The sequence below is a fragment of the Mercenaria mercenaria genome, chromosome 9 (genome assembly GCF_021730395.1).
Source record: "Mercenaria mercenaria strain notata chromosome 9, MADL_Memer_1, whole genome shotgun sequence".
NCBI lineage: Eukaryota > Metazoa > Mollusca > Bivalvia > Venerida > Veneridae > Mercenaria > Mercenaria mercenaria.
This window is the reverse complement of record NC_069369.1, coordinates 85,570,640-85,591,750: the sequence shown is the minus strand read 5'-3', so window position 1 is coordinate 85,591,750 and position 21,111 is coordinate 85,570,640. Positions and strand designations below refer to the sequence as shown.

Sequence of the window (21,111 nt, the reverse complement as noted above, 5' to 3'; positions counted from 1 at the left end):
TTTATAAGCAAAATGTATACAACTATGTATTTTTATTATTTTTAGCTGACAATATATACTTTTAGCGCTTCATGGCTTGAAATATATGAGCTTATTAAACAACATTTTCTCACAAAACAATTAATTACATGTAAATACATTAACATTTATTTTTCCTAAGAGAGGACAGGCCCGGATCCAGGGCCGGCCCGAGGGGGTCCGTGCTCCCCACCCCCCAGTTGGCTGAGAAGTGACCAATACTCATCAGAGATGCACCCTACTATTTTGGCAGAGGTATATTTTTTCTCTCAAAATTTAGACCCAGAAACACACCAGAGGCCACCATTTCATGCCTGTATTTCAAAAATTTCCAGTGGAATAGCCCCCTGACCCCACACCTACCCTTATATGTGGAGAGTACACCCACTAATAAATGCACCTGAGGATACCATTTCATAATTTCATAACTGTATTTCAAAAAAATATTCCAGGGGAAGACCTCTGAATCCCCTAACATGGGTATAAAGGCACCCTCTCCAATACCTTGCTATGCGCATCTGCGGTGATATTTTAATTCCTTCAAGACTGATGACCCCCCCCCCCCCCCCCCCCCCCCCCCCCCCCCCCCCCCACACACACACACAAAACATTCTGGTTCCGGCCCTGGAGGTTAATTTTGAATACAATGGTATTTTGTTCATAAATAACACTCGGTTAGGTGATACTAATCCCCAATGATAACGTGATTCCCGCCGAAACGCGAGGACGAGTCTAATTCATGATAACTGGTGAAATAACAATGCATAATGCTCGCACATTACTTGACAAGCAAATAATAGAATTTCTTTCATTTAAAATATCCATTTAGTATACGGAAACATAGCTCAGTTGGGTAAAATACAGACAAGAATTAGATATAAGCGAATCGTTTTGTGGGTTCGAATCCTCATGAGGATTTCTTTTTTTTTCCAGATTTTTTTTTTAATTTTTCCTATTCGTTTTCATTTTTGCTTCCGTATTTTTGTTCTTTGATTGTTTGTATTTGTATATATGTCTTAATTTAGCACAATAGTATTTTCATTATTTGCATGGATAAAGTGCATGTATTTAATCAATATCATCTTTTATATATAATAAAATATTCTGATCTGCCATATCGCTTTTAGATACCTCTCTATCGTGTTTTCACAGAGCTCATGAAGGAATGTTAATGTTTATGCAAAAGTGAAATAAAAATTGACTGTTGATGCTGAGTTTCAAACCCACACGGCAAAATATTTGTTGAACATGCCACTGAGCTAATTCGTAATTGGTACAAAATCTAGAAATATTTAGATTGCAACATGTTAGAAAAATGTTGAATTCCCTTTGTTCCATTTTAATCTATTTATAGTCATGTTTGTAAATATCAAGTTATCGTTGGGGCATAGTATTCGCTTTTATTATCCCTCAAGTAAACAAAGTAAAATAGCCATAGATCAACGAACCTATTTTGGAATAATACATTTCAAACAATCTTAAGGTATGATATTTTTTTATATCATCATGCCAGGTGATATTTATTTCAGTGAAGCGCGACAGTGCGATGGCGAAGCGCGACACTACGATGGTGAAGCGCGACAGCACGATGGTGACACTACGATGTTGAAGCGCGACAGTGCGATGGCGAAGCGCGACACTACGATGGTGACACTACGATGGTGAAGCGCGACACTACGATGGTGACACTACGATGGTGAAGCGCGACAGTGCGATGGCGAAGCGCGACAGTACGACGGATTGTCACCATCGTAGTGTCGCGCTTCGCCATCGCACTGTCGTGTTGTCACCATCGTACTGTCGCGCCTCGCCATCGTACCGTCGTACCTTCGCGCTTCGCGTTCACAGGGAGCAGACGATGGCCCTAACGGAACACCGTACAAAGAAGACCATAGAAGTCTTGATTATGGTCGACGCATTATTATGCTAGCCTTACATCTATCTACTGTGCATAGGGGAGTAGACTGCTGTAACGTTTTTGAAATGCTGTGAAATCAAAACAAAAACAAAACAAAAACTATATCATTTTTATCCCTTTTTTACTACAGTGTAATATCCAACACTTATTTTCATTCGATATCATCTGGTCGCAAAGGCAGAACCATTTGCTAGCAGCAGGCTAAAGGTTAAACATATATAAAGTGGTTGGGCGGCTAGAGTATTGTCCATGAATACTGCACAAACTCAATAAATCACGTTTGTTCAATTCACTTGTCAAAATAGCAGACATAAATTTAGAGGTATAATACCTACAACGCATTGGTTTGCTGACCTTGCAAATTTTTGTGTTTCTGAAGAAAAAAACTGGTAACAAGGTCAGCTGGTACGATGAACAACTGTTGACCTCAGTAGCTGCATATATAAGCGCATTATCAATCACTGCTCAGTGCAGCCCGACATCGCTCATGCATTCGCTAAACGTTTTATCTTAAACAGCTTTCTGAAATATTTGCATTCTTCTACTAAATTTTACTTATTTAATTCAACGAATTGGACAAGATGTGCTGTTCGAAGCAGATATATGTAACTTTTATTCTGTTGTATTATGCTGAATGTTTTAATGTAGAATTTAAGACGCTCTCGACGGTTTATCTGCCTTTTACATATTCGCCGACGGCGCAGTACGCGCTTGACAAAGATGCCGCAGAGCAGATGGCATACGATCCTGTTTCCAATATCATCTACTCAGTTGGTAAGTTCGTTATTTCTCTTTGTTTTTGACTTTATCAGAATTTGCATTTTGCATTATCAGCAGCGTTGAAAGTCGAGATGTTTTTTTTCTATAAAAAAAGATTCATCTAATTTTATCTAAATATAATCGAGGAATTTTAATAATAATAATAAAAATAACAACATATGCTTAAAACTGCAATTATGGGATTTTATGTATATTCAAGTATAAGAGTTTATAAATGGAACATAGCTCCAAATTTTGTCTTTTCTCCAAACTTTAGAATGCATTTTAATGTGTTAGTAATAGTAAATACGAAGCAAAATAAACGTTTTTCAAAATGGCGGATCTCCGGAATAGGACACTTGTACATCTGTAAATAGACGTTAAGTACTGTTTGTTTAAAAGGTATATTATGATGTGGAAGTATGTCTCTTAAATGGAAATAAAACAATAAATATTTTATGTTGTAAGTTTGTTAATACTTTTGATGTAATGTATCATCTTCATAGAAAAACGTTGTTTACAATGTATCATCTTCATAGAAACACGTTGTTTACAACTTGTACAGTATTTGCTGGAGGACATATATTTGAAGGGAATAATTTACATTTATGTAACAAAAACAACAACGAAAGATAAAAAAACCATAAATCATTATGACGAACTAGACTAATTTAGTGTTGTTTAAAAGAAGCAAGTTTAAGATGGACCAAACTTGAAAATGTTCCTAGGAATATTTATTGAAAGTTATTTTGAATAAATTCGATCAGTATATCAAAATGCATGTGATAAAAGTTTATTAAGACACTTTTATTTATTTGTACCTAAAACACTCATAGAAATTTTGAAAATAATCACTCAGTTCTTGATAAGATTTCGTTTTAATTTTATTTTGTATAACGCAGACACTAGGGGTCAGGAACCCCTCCCCCTGTTCTTGCACATGTCAACTGTTATCCAGTATCTTTTAGCCTTTTGAAACGTCCTACATGTTTCCGAAAATCTTGTCCGATTTCCAAAATGATTTCTGTGAACTATAAATACAAAATGTAATTTGAACCAAAAAGTTTCTGTATTTAGAAGATTTTTTTCACTTGATCTAACTAAAGAAAAATACAAAATACAAATATGGCCTAATTAAATCTGGAATTACGGAAATAAACTATCAAAGTCCGAGATTAAAACTTAATAAAACCTTTGGCAAATCAGAGGAGGCGAAACAAAATGAGATCTACTTGATTTAAAAGTGAGAAATTGTTAAGTTCTCAATAATTAACCGATTTTAATAAATAATTTGCGAGAAGCAGCTTTTGCAGTAATAGTTTATAAACCCAGAGAGACTCTTTCTAAATGAAAGTTGCCACTTTGTCTTAACTGCTCGATGATATAACAATATAGTGTGCTTCACAGATCTTTCAGTGTTACGTTGGGCTACTGACTAGCTTGTTCTAAAAGCTGACCTTGTTTCAAAATTAGAATGATTTTCGGGTACAGAAGTTTTATTTATTCCGTTCCTGTTTCCTCTTTGAACCAATTTATATTTACAATGTTACTATAAATTAGACACCAGCTGAACTAATGCTATTAGTCCTTCCAACATGCTCGTCAAATATGGTTTATTAACTGGGTAATTGTCTACGTACAGCACAGAACAATGTTAAATCATATATTACTACCGAATCGTTTATTTAACGTCATTATCTGAGATTTTTGTTACGTATCTTCTTCATGTTTATTGCAGGTCATTCGAACATTCAATTTAGCCTATACTGTCATAAGTGACATGCACTTTCGTATATATCTTACGTATCAGTGTTTATAATGTCCATTTTATGTCACTAAAACATTCACGTTGTTGACATAAGTGACGATCAGTTTCAATAACGTTACATATCTTGTTTATCATGTTCATTGTAGGTCACTAAAACATTCACGTTATTGACACAGGTGATGGTCAGTTTAAAAACCGTTACATATCTTGTTTATCATGTCCATTGTAGGTCACTCAAACCTTCACGTTATTGACATAAGTGACGTGCACTTTCCAAAAGTGTTATTTCACAAGTCTTATGATAATGTTGATGGCACAGACGTTGAAGTATGTGGAGATCACGTGTTTGTTGCCTTTGACAATGAGACTGTAAGGGAAGATGGCTTTGTCGATGTCTTTAAAGCGTTTAACAAGTCATCAAGCTCGCTAGATCTGATTCATCACATTGTTGGTAAGTACTGGTAACATAAATTCCATTTATTTTTATGCTACTCTCAACCGCTTAAGACGATAGTGAGAGCGCAGATTTATGGATCGCGGGGTTGTGAGTTTGGTTTGTTATTTGTCTGACAAGGAAAATGCTATAACTGGGTCACAAGCAAACAACTAGAGCTGAATCTAGTTTTATTGTTCATGTTTTACAACATTACAACAAAGTAAACAAGTTGATAAATGCAGGCAATATAATTACATAAAAGACTGAAAAGATAGAACACAATTCATTATTATTTAGCCGCTATGCGAAAACCCATGTTAAGGATTTGCGACTAGTATAGATCCAGATCAGCCTGCACATCCGCGCAGTCTGCTCTAGAGCCACAATGTTCGCTTATCAATTTCATCAGAGTATTGAAATTGATAACCGAACAGTATAGATAAGGGGATAACCGAACAGTATGGATGTGGGGATACACGAAATGTTGAATGTATAAACGAACAGAATGTGGGGATAAACAAAAAATATGGTTGTGGGGATAAACGAAAAATATGGTTGTGGGGATAAACGAACAGTATATGGATGTGGAGATAAACTAAAATTATGGGTAGATGAACGAACAGTATTTGGGAATAAACGAACAATATGTCGAGATAGACTAACATTATGGGGGATAAACGAACATAATTTGGGGATAAACGATCATAATTTGTAGATAAACGAACAGTATGGGGTTTAACGAACAGTATGGGGATAAACGAACAGTATGTGGAGATAAACTAACAGTATGTGGGGATAAATGAACAATACGGGGAGATAAAATAATAGCATGGGTGGATAAACGTACAGTTTGGGGATAAACGAACAATATATGGGGATAAACGAACAGTATGGGGAATAAACGAACAGTATTTCGGGATAAACAAACAGTATGTCGAGATAAACAAACAGTATGGGGATAAACGAACAGTATTGAGGGAATAAAAGAACAGTACGGGGATAAACAATCAGTATGTCGAGGTAAACAAACAGTATGGGGATAAACGAACAATATATGGGGATAAACAATCAGTATGACGAGATAAACAAACAGTTTGGAGATAAACGAACAATATATGGGGATAAACGAACAGTATGGGGAATAAATGAACATTATTTGTGGATAAACAAACAGTATGTCGAGATAAACAAACAGTATGGGGATAAACGAACAGTATTGAGGGAATAAACGAACAATATGGGAATAAACAATCAGTAAGATGATAAAGGAACAGGGTGTGGAAATAAACGAACAGTATAGGGGATAAACGAACATTATGGGGATAAACGAACAGTATGTACGAACAGTATATGAAGATGGACGAACAGTATGGCGGATAAACAAACAGAATGGATAAGGAGATAAGCGAATAGTATGGATGCACACTGATCTGGAGCCTTGCTCGTGGCAAAGTGCTATCATTTGGTTTCGCACAGCGACGCTCAGATATTTTTGTTTTTTTTCAGTTGGAGACATCCCTGATATGATTCATCCCATCAAAGACTGCAGTAAAGTTATTGTTGCAATTGAAGCAGAGCCATACATTGATACAATCCACGACAGACTTGTTGATAACCCTGGTGGAGTTGGCGTCATAACGTTCACAGATTCCCCATCCGGAGACTACAGCTACAATGTGGTTGACTTTAGAAAATTCAATGCAAGGTATAGATTATAAAAATGTTGGCTTTTCTATGTTTGTCTTATAGGCTTATATTATGTGCCCATTTCAAAACCCCAAATTAATTCGACCTTAATGAAAAAAAGTATCATTTACAAGTTTAAGTGTAATTAAGTATTGTAGTACACATAAACTGCAACTATATGCATTTTTACTTGATGTAAATTCTAAAACTTAAATATACTGTTGGCGTGTTATTGCTTAAAGGCATTTGATGTCTTCCCCATATACTTCAATTTCCCCTCTGTTTACTAGATTCACGGAGTTGGAAAAGACCGGGGTCCGTTGGATCAACAGAGAAAACAACACGTTTGCTAACGATATTGAGCCAGAATACATCGCCTTTAATGCTGATGAAACTAAAGCTTATATATGTTTACAGGTGATACATTTAGTTAATCCATTACTTCTGAAGGTGATACATATAGTGAATCTATTACTTCTGAAGGTGATACATATAGTTAATCCATTACTTCTGAAGGTGATACATATAGTTAATCCATTACTTCTGAAGGTGATACATATAGTTAATCCATTACTTCTGAAGGTGATACATATAGTTAATCCATTACTTCTGAAGGCGATACATATAGTTAATCCATTATGTCTGAAGGAGATACATATAGTTAATCCATTACGTCTGAAGGTGATACATATAGTTAATCCATAACGTCTGAAGGTGATACATATAGTTAATCCATTACGTCTGAAGGTGATACATATAGTTAATCCATTACGTCTGAAGGAGATACATATAGTTAATCCATTACGTCTGAAGGTGATACATATAGTTAATCCATTACTTCTGAAGGTGATACATATAGTTAATCCATTACGTCTGAAGGTGATACATATAGTTAATCCATTACGTCTGAAGGTGATACATTTAGTTAATCCATTACTTCTGAAGGTGATACATATAGTTAATCCATTACGTCTGAAGGTGATACATTTAGTTAAATCCATTACGTCAGAATGATATAATTAGCGTGCACAATATTTTGTAGAAGATATGTAGAATAGAAACACTACCAATCAACGATAACATAAAAGAAAATCTTTACAGAATTCTGTTATGCTTTTGGGACAGTACAAACATTACAAAGTTGTAATTATTTATGGGAAAATTAAAATATATCAGACCCAAATATTCATATATTGAACAATTACTTCACAGATTCTAATATAACATTTATGTTAATTACTATATTTAGTTTTCTACATTATTGTATCAGTGAAAATGTCTAAATACATCGAATAAACTCTGTATATACTGTTCACATATCTTTGTAACATATTTCAGGAGAATAACGCAATTGCCGTGTTTGATATGAAAACTGAACAAATAGAAGACATTTTAGGACTTGGTTTCAAAAACTGGAATTATTATACAATGGACGCAAGTGATAAGGACGGAGGTTAGTCAGCAAGGCGTCCATTGCTTGCATGTAAAATTTTAGTGACAATCAAATTGTAGTCAGAGCAGTTTTAAGTTTCCCTTCACTGGAAGTAGAATATGTAAAATACTTGTATTTACCAGTGTATATTGTTACTGCAGCGGTTAAGGAATATGTTGATAGGACATTCGATCCTTTCTTTGTGTTTTCGTGTAGAAATATTTTTTTTTCTAGATTAGTTACTTATGTAATTTATGCTTATCTAAATATTATTAGTTATTTTGGTTCATATTTTTCAATCAATAGATTGCCATCATTTTGGATATAGTGCCTAATTGAACTGACTATCCAGGATAGATTCCGTACATTTTTACGAGTGATGTGTTCTACTGTATGAAACTATTTAAATAATAGTTATGGATATGTGTTCTACTGTTACTTGTATGCAACTATTTAATAATTGCAGGTATACACATGCGACCTTGGCCTGTGTTTGGTATGTATCAACCAGATTCGATCAAACACTACACGCACCAAGGCGTTGACTACCTTATAATGGGTAATGAAGGTGATTCCAAAGATTATGGACCATATTTAACAGAGGAAATTCAAGTGAAAGATGTCGAACTTTCATCATTGTTTGGTAAACTTTTTCAACATTAATGTTATATCCTAATGTTCCATATGTGGACGCAAAACCGAACATTTCTTTGACAAACTCGAAACAGTTTCCAAAACTGCCAGTTTAGAATGTGTGTATTATTGAAATGAAATCACATATAAGTCTAATCATGTTTCCGGTCCTATGAAAAATAACTGGACTAGTATATATAGCAGAACACCTTTTCTGTATTTACTGGTCTGCACACGGTTCGATCATCATCTCATTATATCATTTTACCTTTTTTACCTGTACGAGCAATGAGAATTTTCAAATGAATACATAGAGAGAACCGCTTTTAATGATTTATGTACACATACGCCTACACTGTTTTAATGTGTTTATAAGAACGTTTGACCATGTAGCGCACTGCATAATGAATATCTTTGTCATTGACATTTCAGAGAGCAACGAGACTATCAGACGTGAGATGCAAGAGAAATCACAATTAGGTAGGTCCCTACAAATATCCTTTATAGAATAGGATAGATAATATTTTGGTTTGGTATTGTTCATATAGCAGGTGTTTGACAGCTCCAAAAATAATATGAAGATGCTTTGCTTTTTTCTTTTAGAAAAATGTGTGATAATGGCGATTTATTATATGTAAAGAAACAACGAATATACAATCTGATAATAAAAGACAAGTTTTCATTATATTTATATTATTAAATAAATTTACAGTACTCTCATATATTGTACGTAAAAAGGAGCCATGAGTCAAATACTTCCTGTCTTGCGAAAATGCTTACATAGTTACTTTAAAAAAAGTCGTTTATAAATGCATAAGCATCTTAAAACATTTGCACATTACCTATCATATCAGAAATAAAAATCACAGCCGTATATTACCTCATTTCCATTCCAAGACGATTAAAAATCGCAGCTGTGTAATACTTCATTTCCATTACAAGACGGTTAAAGGTCGCAGCTGTGTAATACTTCATTTCCATTACAAGACGGTTAAAGGTCGCAGCTGTGTAATACTTCATTTCCATTACAAGACGGTTAAAGGTCGCAGCTGTGTAATACTTCATTCCCATTACAGGACGGTTAAAGGTCGCAGCTGTGTGTTACTTCATTCCCATTACAGGACGGTTACAGGTCGCAGCTGTGTGTTACTTCATTTCCATTACAGGACGGTTAAAGGTCGCAGCTGTGTAATACTTCATTTCCATTAAGGACGGTTAAAGGTCGCAGCTTTGTAATACTTCATTTCCATTACAAGACGGTTAAAGGTCGCAGCTTTGTAATACTTCATTTCCATTACAGGACGGTTAAAGGTCGCAGCTGTGTAATACTTCATTTCCATTACAGGACGGTTAAAGGTCGCAGCTGTGTAATACTTCATTTCCATTAAGGACGGTTAAAGGTCGCAGCTTTGTAATACTTCATTTCCATTACAAGACGGTTAAAGGTCGCAGCTGCGTAATACTTCATTCCCATTACAGGACGGTTAAATGTCGCAGCTGTGTAATACTTCATTTCCATTACAGGACGGTTAAAGGTCGCAGCTGTGTAAAATACTTCATTTCCATTACAGGACGGTTAAAGGTCGCAGCTGTGTAATACTTCATTTCCATTACAGGACGGTTAAAGGTCGCAGCTGTGTACTACTTTATTTCCATTACAGGACGGTTTAAGGTCGCAGCTGTGTCATACTACATTTCAATTACAAGACGATTAAAGGTCGCAGCTGTGTAATACTTTATTTCCATTACAGGACGGTTAAAGGTCGCTGCTGGGGACGGAAAGAATCGTGAAACTGGAAAATACGATAAACTTTATGCATTTGGTGGAAGAAGCTTTTCTATAAGACGTGCGGACACGATGGAACTTGTGTATGACAGTGGTATTGAGATCGCTCACAAAACTTCGTTACTGCACTCAAATTTATTTAATAGTGGCTATAAGGAGGGACATCTGGTGGCGGCCTCAATGGATAGTAGATCTGATAATAAGGTTCGTAAATAATTTTTATCTTAACTGCTATAATTTGAAGTGGACGACGAATTTAAATGCATTTTTAGTTTCTTTAATTTAAGATTGTGACGATGAGATGTTCATTTATTTTGCATTTTCATGCTATGATTTAAAGTGGCTGCAGAAGATACATTCTCCATTTACATTAGCTGCTTAATTTGAAGGGTGTTTTCTGTATGATTTACATGCAATGAAATGATTTCCCGTTTTACAGGGCCCGGAAACAGAAAGTGTAACAATGGGACATTTTGGAGATACAACCTTGTTGATGATTGGTAATGAAAGGCCTGGAACAATTGCCGTATACACGATTGATGAACGTTTGTCTGAGGTAGCACCGACATTTGTAACACTTCTAACTGGCATCAACAGAACTGATGATACCTGGGACAACCTTTATAAAAATAGAGAAATCAGTATGTTAGATCCCGAAGACATCAGGTATGTCCCTTTTGACATTATTCTTCAGTATCATTCATTTATTGGTCAAAAGAAATACCGCGGACGAATGTGGTGCGCAAAAGAAATACCGCAGACAAATGTGTTGTGCCAAAGAAATAGCGCGGATGAATGTGTTGTACCAAAGAAGTAGCGCGGATGAATGTGTTGTGCCAAAGAAGTAGCGCGGGTGAATGTGTTGTGCCAAAGAAATAGCGCGGATGAATGTGTTGAACCAAAGAAGTAGCGCGGATGAATGTGTTGTGCCAAAGAAATAGCGCGGATGAATGCGTTGTGCCAAAGAAATAGCGCGGATGAATGTGTTGTGGCAAAGAAGTAGCGCGGATGAACATGTTGTGCCAAAGAAATAGCGCGAATTAACGTGTTGGGCCAAAGAAGTAGCGCGGATGAATGTGTTGTGCCAAAGAAGTAGCGCGGATGAATGTGTTGTGCCAAAGAAATAGCGCGGATGAATGTGTTGTGCGAACGAATCTGTACCTTGGACAAGGCTATTGTGCCACTTTTTCTGAAACACAAATAAGCAAGTCAAACAAATTCTGAATATTGATTATTGTGTCCGACAGTCTGTCCTCGTTACGTAACTAGACAGCGTTATCAGGGCGTATTTAGTTTATGTATTTATTCTTAGTGATAGCGCAAGACGTAAAGCCGTAATATATTTTTTCTTATTTTCTTTTTATGATGGCGTTTTGCATATTTTCATAGTGAAATACGTTGTTATTTATACAATATATCATTAGAACTTATCAGCAGATAAAATAGAAGAAAAAAGCAAAAAACATAACCTAGCAAAAATAAAAGATTCGGTTTGATTGGGGTAACGAATATGCAACATTCTTTGTGCCCTCTATCATGCCTGAAATCCTCTATACAGAAACAGTATGTACTCAATAGGTTAAAAAAGAGAAATTATATAAACACTGAATTTGAATGTGTGAAGACTTTTACGGCCACCGCTGTGCACTAAAAGCTATTGTTGTAATAGTTAATAAAATCTTTAAGATGATCATTTGGAAGCATAATAAGCCATGATATATATATATCTATTTTAGGTTTATACAGGGTGAAGAAAGTCCAAACGGAAAGCCACTTCTGTTGGTCAGTGGAAGTACAAGCGGCACTGTATCTATCATAGAAGTGAATGTCGACTTATCATACCAGCAAGGTATTTTTCACTGTTGATCCGTCCACGTCAAACTAGTTACTTAATTCATGATGCCTCTATAGATCTAAAATGCATGAAAACATGAAAGGATGTGCATAATTTCACGCCATATACAATACAGTAAATTAGACTAATTTGACACATGATTCAAAGAATATGTCATTTAGAAAATTCTGTCTGAATATAGAACAAATTCATTAATGACATTTGATTAATGGATAACAACGCTGCAATTCATGTAACAGATGCCTTCAAAAACTGGTATACTTTTTTTTTACAGATGACCCTGTAACTGCCCAGATTCGGAGCAGCGCCTCGTTTGTCTGTCTATCGAAAGGTACATATATTTCTCTCCTGAATATATAATACATTATTTTATAAACATACATTATGTGCTTACTCGTAGATACATTAAACAAATAATGCGGTGATACCCTTTTTAAACTGAGATCCCATTTGTTATTGTTTGTTTCGGTACTGCTGCCTTGTATAAAATTATATTACCCTGTACGTCTTTAAATATAACTTGTATTTTTTTCTTATTTTTAGTGAAAATCAAAGCTTACAATTTCCAAACCAAAACACGGAGCTAGACGCAAATTCTTTTATATTGCCTCAATGGATATTAAAATGTTCCACTGAATTAGTTAAAAATATGTGTAAACAGTCTTTAAATTATTCTCCAGACATTCATTTAAAATTCCTTTCTTTACATTTCAGTACTGTTGGTTATATATATTGGACTTTTCTTGTGGGGGAGATGGGAGAGAAACTTGCCCGTGTAGAGGAGAATATGATAGTCATTGTTTCTATTCATAAGGTGTACGATGTTCTGGTGCCTGTACATTTATATTTTGTTGTCTAAGTAAAGTTACTAAAGAGTTTGGTAAAGGCTCTATTCGGATCAAACAACGTTACAGTATATTCACTTGTGCTGTGAAATGGATTATTCTTAAACTGAGTTTCAGGTCTTTGACACTGAGCACATCTGTAAATTAGCCAAACATCTAGATTACAGTTAGAGACTGGGCCAGGCATTTTGATAACACGTGAACTAACTGAAATACACGTTTTGAATAATCTTGAGTTAATAGTTGTTTGTGCAGTAGAGTGTATTTGTTTTCAAGTTGATCTCAAAAATATTGTAAACCTTTGTTACATAATGATCTCTAACTTGTGATTATATCTTGTTAATATAATAATTTGTGTTGTTGTTGTTTAAAATAAGTATAAAAGTATTCATTTTTTAAATGAGTAGTGTCATGGGATATCAAGATAGAAATATACGTTTAACTGACTTTTGGAGCTGTTTCAATGTTAGAGTGAACATTTTGAACAACTTCATCCCAATCAGAGAGTTTCGAATAAATCATTTTCTGACGTTAATAAATTATCATTTTGAGAGCGACAAAAGGTATTTAATATTATACCCTATAAAGGCTGTTGTTTTTTGTAAACCATTTTAAAGCGTCTCATTCAAATAAATGTTTTCATACTTAAAGTCAACGCCCCAAATGAACATAAAAATAACAGATTTTATAGATATATCAGCGTGCATTGTAATTCGAAGTTATTTACAGTGATACATTTTGAGAATTACTAGTATATGTAAGGTGCTGCAAAATATTTACTATCTGACACCACAGACCTAATGCGTGACTAACTATATCTAAACATACTATAGCATGTATGTGTTCTGCATAGGGCTCTGTCATTTATTTTTTCAAAGCAAGACGTAATGAATCTTGAGGCGTGTCTCCTTGAAGGCAAAAATACAATCTAAGTCCCTTGGACAGTTTGAACGACTAGCTGTAAAAATGCAAGGACTGTTGTTTTTGTGTAAAATATTATTGCTTGTATATATTCATGTGTTTAAGTGACACTTAAATATCCATTGCTAATGTATTTACTTGATAATAAAGTATAAAAAGCAAAGACATTGCTATTGTATTTTACTTAAGAGGGGAATTCAGAAAATGTTGAGACTAATGTGCTTCCGTACAAACTGTTAATTGGGTCAAACACGATCTTTAATATACTTCTTTGGCGTTCCAGTAGCTATGTACGTTGCAAGTTTCTTTTTTTTTCTCTTTTTTTTTTGAGGCCCCGTGTAGGGTAACCCCGTTTATTATCCCCGTAACTGGTATAATAGGGGTCGGAGAACCATCCGCCTATTACCTTACAATATCCAAAACATTTAAATATTTAGATATATAATAAAAGTTACTACATGCATACACAGTACCATACATAATAACATGTGTACAAACAGTTGATGATATTCACTAATTGTATAGACATGTACATTTATGCACTTTCAGACAATTCTGCTTTATGTAGGTAGATTTATTTTTCCAACTACGTTTGATATTATATATGTAAATATCTTTTCTGGCACATAAAATCAATTTTGTGATGAATGTATGATGCTGTTGATGTAAAAAGGGAAATAAATTATAAAAAAAAGACACACACACAAAAAAAAACACACTCACACACACACACACACACACACACACACACACACACACACAAAATGTTGCAAGTTTCAACACAATTAGTTTTGTTGTAGACGAGTTACAATCGTTTTAACACACCAAACTCGTATACACTTGTGTTATTTCATCGTAAGTACGGAGGCTCCAGGTAGAAATGTCTTACTATAAAGATGCGCTGTTCTCTTGACAGACCAACCAAGAAGATTCTGCAAAAAATTACAGCTTTTTACTTTATTCTTCCCTCCCCCATTCGCTGTTTATAGGCACGTGTGCAGGGCGCCCTAAAACGTGAGCATCCTGTCCTTACACTGCACAGTAGATCTGCCAAATAGCTGCATCGTTGGGCATTTCATCTGGAAGTGTTCATGAAATTATGACTAAACACTTAATATTATTTAAGGTGTGTACATTTTGGGTACCCCATCTTTTGACCAGAAAACAAAAATTCCATAGGGTGCAATGTTGCAAAAAATTCTAAACATCTATAGAAATGCAAAATGAAAGGAGGTTAAATGAACTTCTCACGGGGGATGAGACATGTATTTTTTTCGAAGCTCAAAGGCGGATAAACAACAAATAGTGGCATAGGAAAGGGCAAGACCGACCATTTATCGCAAAAAGAACTCGATCTTGCAAACGGATTTTTACACATTTTTGTTTTTCATTTGAAAAGTAAATAAAGTAATCCCATAGAAATACAAAACATTGGTTTGAAGGCTTCAAAATTGGTCAGTCAATTTAAACAATAATTGATGACATTTTTTCTCTTTTCTGTACATTCTTTTAAAGATTCATTAAAAGAACAAAAGGCCCGTTACATAGTGTAAGACCCCTATTACAAATATTTGTTTTATTGCTTTTATAAAATTCTGTAATAAACCCTTATATGATTATCTTTTAAAATGTGCAGTTCTTTTTATTTCAGTATAATTTTCAGGTTTACATTTGTATATGATAGATATTGGGATAGTTTAACAAGCTGAACCTTAAAGAACATTTAAAAACTGTGTCTACCTTCTGAATTCGAGATTGGCAATTTGAGGAAAACATATTTTTTCAAACTTGTATTCTCTAATTAAGTTCAACTATATAAACATATTTGTTAACGCAACATTTTAACAAAATATAGCACAATAAGTGTTATATTTGTATTATCCCTTAAGGTAAAACATGTTCATCAAATTTATACTTGTGCTAAAATAACGAAAAAGAAAAAAAATCACTGGTAAAAATCTAACTTGTATTAAGTGCTAAGTTCTAACAAACACGTGTTAATGATCAGATGTTACAATTTCGAACAAGCCCCGGTTACTTGACCAAAATCTTATTAACCATGTCTGGTTAAGGGACAAATATTGAAATATTCAAGAGAACTATTTTCAGGGAAAACATGCTTATATTAATGTAGTTGCACCAAAAAGATTATTGGGTGTAATTATAAAGATGATTCTGGAGTATGACATTGTATGCAATGCTTGAACTGTGCGCCTTCTTCGATATTAAAACAAATTATCCCTATTAGGCCACACACGCCTAAATAATATTCCCTATATATTCTATATAAAAGCTGATATTTTTTAAAGAGCTGCCAAACATAGCTAGACCCAGATTTCAGAGAAATAATCTTTACCTCATTTTAAAAAATTATGATGAAACTGACATAAAATGAAAAGAAAACCAGGACCTGGTGTCCTGTATCTTCTAAGAGAGATTTCTCTTGTCACATTTGCCTTCTGTAAAATCCCATCAAAATCACTCTGCTGTGACCTGGAAATACTACTCATACTAAAATTGACGTCCACTCCATCAAATACTACCTTCTCTCCCATTTTTTACCAGAATGATAGTACAGGGAGAACTATGAACATAGAATTCGCTGTACTGCTCATAGTACACACTGCACTGCTTATAGTACTCACTTCACTCCTCATAGTTCTCGCTGCACTGCTCTTAGTACTCACTTCACTCCTCTTGGTTTTCGCTGCACTGCTCATGGTACTCGCTGCACTGCTCATAGTTCTCGTTGCACTTCTCATGGTACTCGCTGCACTGCTCATGGTTCTCACTACACTGCTCATGGTACTCGCTGCACTTGTCATGGTACTCTCTGCACAGCTCATAGTACTCGCTGCACTGCTCAGGAATCTCTCTGTATTGCTCATAGTACTTACTGTACACCTCATAGTTCTAACTGTTCTACTCATAGTACTCAATGCACTGCTCATATTACTCACTGTACCGCTCATAGTACTCACTGCACTGCTCATAGTACTCACTACACTGCTCAAAGTACTCACTGTACTGCTCACAGTACTCACTGCACTGCTAACAGTACTTACTGTACTGCTCATAGTACTCACTGCACTGCTCATAGTACTCACTGCTCACAATACTCACTGTACTGCTTATAGTACTCACTGTACTGCTCATAGTACTCACTGCACTGCTCATAGTACTCACTGTACAGCTCATAGTACTCACTGTACTGCTCATAGTACTCACTGCACTGCTTATATTACTCACTGTATTGCTCATAGTACTCACTATACCGCTCAAAGTTCTCACTGTACTGCTCATATTACTTACTGTATCGCTCATATTACTTACTGTATCGCTCATAGTTCTCACTGTACTGCTCATAGTTCTCACTGTACCGCTCATAGTTCTCATTGTACTGCTCATAGTTCTCACTGCACTGCTCATAGTTCTCACTGTACCGCTCATAGTTCTCACTGCACTGCTCATAGATCTCACTGTACTGTTCATAGTACTTACTGTACTGCTCACAGTACTCACTGTACTGCTCGTAGTTCTCACTGTACCGCTCAAAGTACTCTCTGTACAGCCCGTAGTTCTCACTGTACTGATCATAGTTCTCACTGTACCGCTCATAGCTCTCACTGTACTGTTCATAGTTCCCACTGTACAGCTCATAGTTCTCACTGTACTGCTCATAGTTCTCACTGTACTGCTCATAGTTCTCACTGTACTGCTCATAGTTCTCACTGCACTGTTCATAGTTCTCACTGTACTGCTCATAGTACTCACTGTACAGTTCATAGTTTTCACTGTACTGCTCATAGTACTCACTGTACTGCACATAGTTCTCACTGCACTGTTCATAGTTCTCACTGTACCGCTCATAGTACTCACTGTACTGTTCATAGTTCTCACTGTACTGCTCATAGTACTCACTGTACTGTACATAGTTCTCAATGTACAGCTCAAAGTTCTCACTGTACTGCCCATAGTTCTCACTGTACTGCTGAAAGTTCTCACTCTACTGTTTATAGTACTCACTGCATTGCTCATAATTCTCACTGTACTGCTCATAATTCTCACTGTACTGCTCATAGTACTCACTGTACTGCTCATAGTACTCACTGCACTGCTCATAATTGTCACTGTACTGCTCATAATTTTAACTGTACTGCTCATAGTACTCACTGTACTGCTCGTACTATTCACTGTACTGCTCATAGTTCTGACTGTACCGCTCATAGTTCTGACTGTACTGCTCATAGTACTCACTGTACTGCTCATAGTACTCACTGTACTGCCAATAGTTCTCACTGTACAGCTCATAGTACTCACTGTACTGCTTACAGTTCTCCCTGTACTGCTTATAGTTCTCCCTGTACTGCTTATAGTTCACACTGTACTGCTCATAGTACTCACTGTACTGTTCATAATTCTCACTGTACTGCTCACAGTTCTCACTGTACTGCTCATAGTACTCACTGTACTGCTCATAGTACTCACTGTACTGCTCATAGTACTCACTGTACTGCTCATAGTACTCACTGCACTGCTCATAGTACTCACTGCACTGCTCATAGTTCTCACTGTACTGCTCACAGTTCTCACTGTACTGCTCACAGTACTCACTGTACCGCCCATAGTTCTCACTGTACTGCTCATAGTTCTCACTGTACTGCTCATAGTTCTCACTGTACTGCTCATAGTTCTCACTGTACTGCTCATAGTTCTCACTGTACTGTTCATAGTACTCACTGCACTGTTCATAGCACTCACTGTACTGCTCATAGTTCCCACTGTACTGCCAATAGTTCTCACTGTACTGCTCATAGTTCTCACTGTATGGCTTATAGTTCTCAATGCACTGCTCATAATTCTCACTGTAATGCTCATAGTTCTCACTGTATTGCTCATAATTCTCACTGTATTGCTCATAATTCTCACTGCACTGCTCATAGTACTCACTGTACTGCTCATAGTACTCACTGCACTGCTCATAATTCTCACTGTACTGCTCATAATTCTCATTGTACTGCTCATAGTACTCACTGTACTGCTCATAGTACTCAATGCACTGCTCATAGTTCTCACTGTACTGCTCATAGTTCTCACTGTACTGCTCATAGTACTCACTGTACTGCTCATAGTACTCACTGCACTGCTCATAGTTCTCACTGTACTGCTCATAGTACTCACTGTACTGCTCATAGTACTCACTGCACTTCTCATAATTCTCACTGTACTGCTCATAATTCTCACTGTACTGCTCAAAGTATTCACTGTACTGCTCGTACTATTCACTGTACTGCTCATAGTTCTGACTGTACCGCTCATAGTACTCACTGTACTGCTCATAGTACTCACTGTACTGCTCATAGTTCTCACTGTACAGCTCATAGTACTCACTGTACTGCTTATAGTTCTCCCTGTACTGCTTATAGTTCTCCCTGTACTGCTTATAGTTCACACTGTACTGCTCATAGTACTCACTGTACTACTCTTAATTTCTCACTGTACTGCTCACAGTTCTCACTGTGTATGTTCTCCATGACTATTTGATAAACGACATTGTGTCTGAAATCATTAGTCCTCCACCTCTGATAATTCATGTGGGGAAGTTGGCAGTTACTTGCGGAGAACAGGTTTGTACTGGTACAGAACCCAGGAACACTGGTTAGGTTAACTGCCCACCGTTACATGACTGAAATACTGTTGAAAAACGGCGTTAAACCAAAAACAAGAACAAAACAAAAATAAGTTCTCACTGTACTGCTCATAGTACTCACTGTACTGCTCATAGTACCCACTGTACTGCTCATAGTTCTCACTGTACTGCTCGTAGTTCTCACTGTTCTGCTCATATTACTCACTGTACTGCTCATAATACTCACTGTACTGCTCATAGTTCTCACTGTACAGCTCATAGTACTCACTGTATTGCTTATAGTTCTCCCTCTACTGCTTATAGTTCTCACTGTACTGCTCATAGTACTCACTGTACTGCTCATAGTTCTCCCTGTACTGCTTATAGTTTTCACTGTACTGCTCATAGTACTCACTGTACTGCTCATAGTTCTCGCTGTACTGCTCATAGTGCGCGTCAAGAGAAATAAATATCATTTGCCATTTATATTTGTCAAGCTTCCTTATCAATCCAGAAAACTAACGGTCTTACATTTTGAAGTAAATTCTAGTGGATATTAGAAAGAATTTCTTTAATTTTCAATCGGCTTGTTTTCGGCGCCTTTGATGCGTCGCATTAATATTCTACTTACAACCAATGTACAAAAACAGTGCATTAAAAGTATACTAATGATGCAAAATTAGTTGTTTTCTTTTGGTATCTGTGACGTTAGAATGGTAACCGTGTAAAAGACATAATAATTATGCTGGTCAGTTTACTGAAACGAGATCATGTACCTGTTTAACCTATCACGTGGAACAGCATACCAATGTAATATATTTGATATAATACGGGTAACTAGATATCCGACCTTGTGTTGTAAACAGTTCTGTTCTTTGAGATCAGTGGGTACACTAAATGTTTTAATAGATATTCCCTAAACTGGACGTGAGAGTTGTTTCAGTTTCTTCTTCTTAAGTATACCTTTGCAACATTGTTGTACAATTTGCGTAGGTTATGATCAAGTCTTGATAAAATATTCTGCACATGTGTGTGTCTTACTTTTGTCTGCCAGTCCTCTCCTAAAGTCCTTGTGGCTAGCTGCTCTGAAACCTGGTTGTAAAGTCTTATATTCGAGGGGAAATGTCCGTTCTAAAAAAGAGACCTGGTAATTAAGATGTTGGCCTCTCGTAGAGGAGGTGACTGAAATGAAGTAGACTGGTCGCCAACGCTTAACTCTGCATGTCATAATGAGCATGGCAGCCGGTGGTAAAACGATACAGGACTAATATTTCCAGAGGCAATCCATCATAATGTCAATGTTTGGCTGGCTGAACTTCTGGCACACTTAGCAGATATTTTTAGTTTGGTGACATTTCAGGTGAAACCACGTTTCGCGAAAGATCTTTGCGAACCAATCGAAACCGGCCGTAAAAAGCGAGACCG

At 36.1% G+C, this 21,111-nt stretch overlaps 3 protein-coding genes across 4 annotated transcripts; 1 reads left to right on the top strand and 2 right to left on the bottom strand.

Annotated features, from left to right (window-relative positions):
• Positions 1-2,418: 2,418 nt before the first annotated feature.
• LOC123548164 (mesenchyme-specific cell surface glycoprotein-like) lies at positions 2,419-14,220 on the top strand. 2 transcript variants are annotated; one of them, XM_045335395.2, is made up of 12 exons: positions 2,419-2,710; positions 4,693-4,914; positions 6,406-6,604; positions 6,876-7,002; positions 7,924-8,038; positions 8,484-8,660; positions 9,083-9,130; positions 10,402-10,640; positions 10,876-11,102; positions 12,173-12,285; positions 12,566-12,622; positions 13,006-14,220. In XM_045335395.2, exons 1-12 carry the CDS (start codon positions 2,518-2,520, stop codon positions 13,068-13,070), a joined length of 1,782 nt encoding a protein of 593 aa, XP_045191330.2. In that variant the 5' UTR covers positions 2,419-2,517; the 3' UTR covers positions 13,071-14,220. The 2 variants fall into 2 exon arrangements, with proteins under 2 accessions (XP_045191330.2, XP_053408058.1); XM_053552083.1 differs by lacking the exon at positions 2,419-2,710 and adding an exon at positions 3,070-3,158.
• A 2,888-nt stretch (positions 14,221-17,108) lies between these two features.
• Positions 17,109-18,368, bottom strand: LOC128559359 (uncharacterized). The gene has a single exon (XM_053550688.1). It carries the CDS (start codon positions 18,366-18,368, stop codon positions 17,109-17,111), a length of 1,260 nt encoding a protein of 419 aa, XP_053406663.1.
• A 66-nt stretch (positions 18,369-18,434) lies between these two features.
• On the bottom strand, positions 18,435-19,292 carry LOC123546344 (uncharacterized). The gene has a single exon (XM_045332546.2). The coding sequence runs from the start codon at positions 19,290-19,292 to the stop codon at positions 18,435-18,437; it is 858 nt and encodes a 285-aa protein (XP_045188481.2).
• Positions 19,293-21,111: the final 1,819 nt, after the last annotated feature.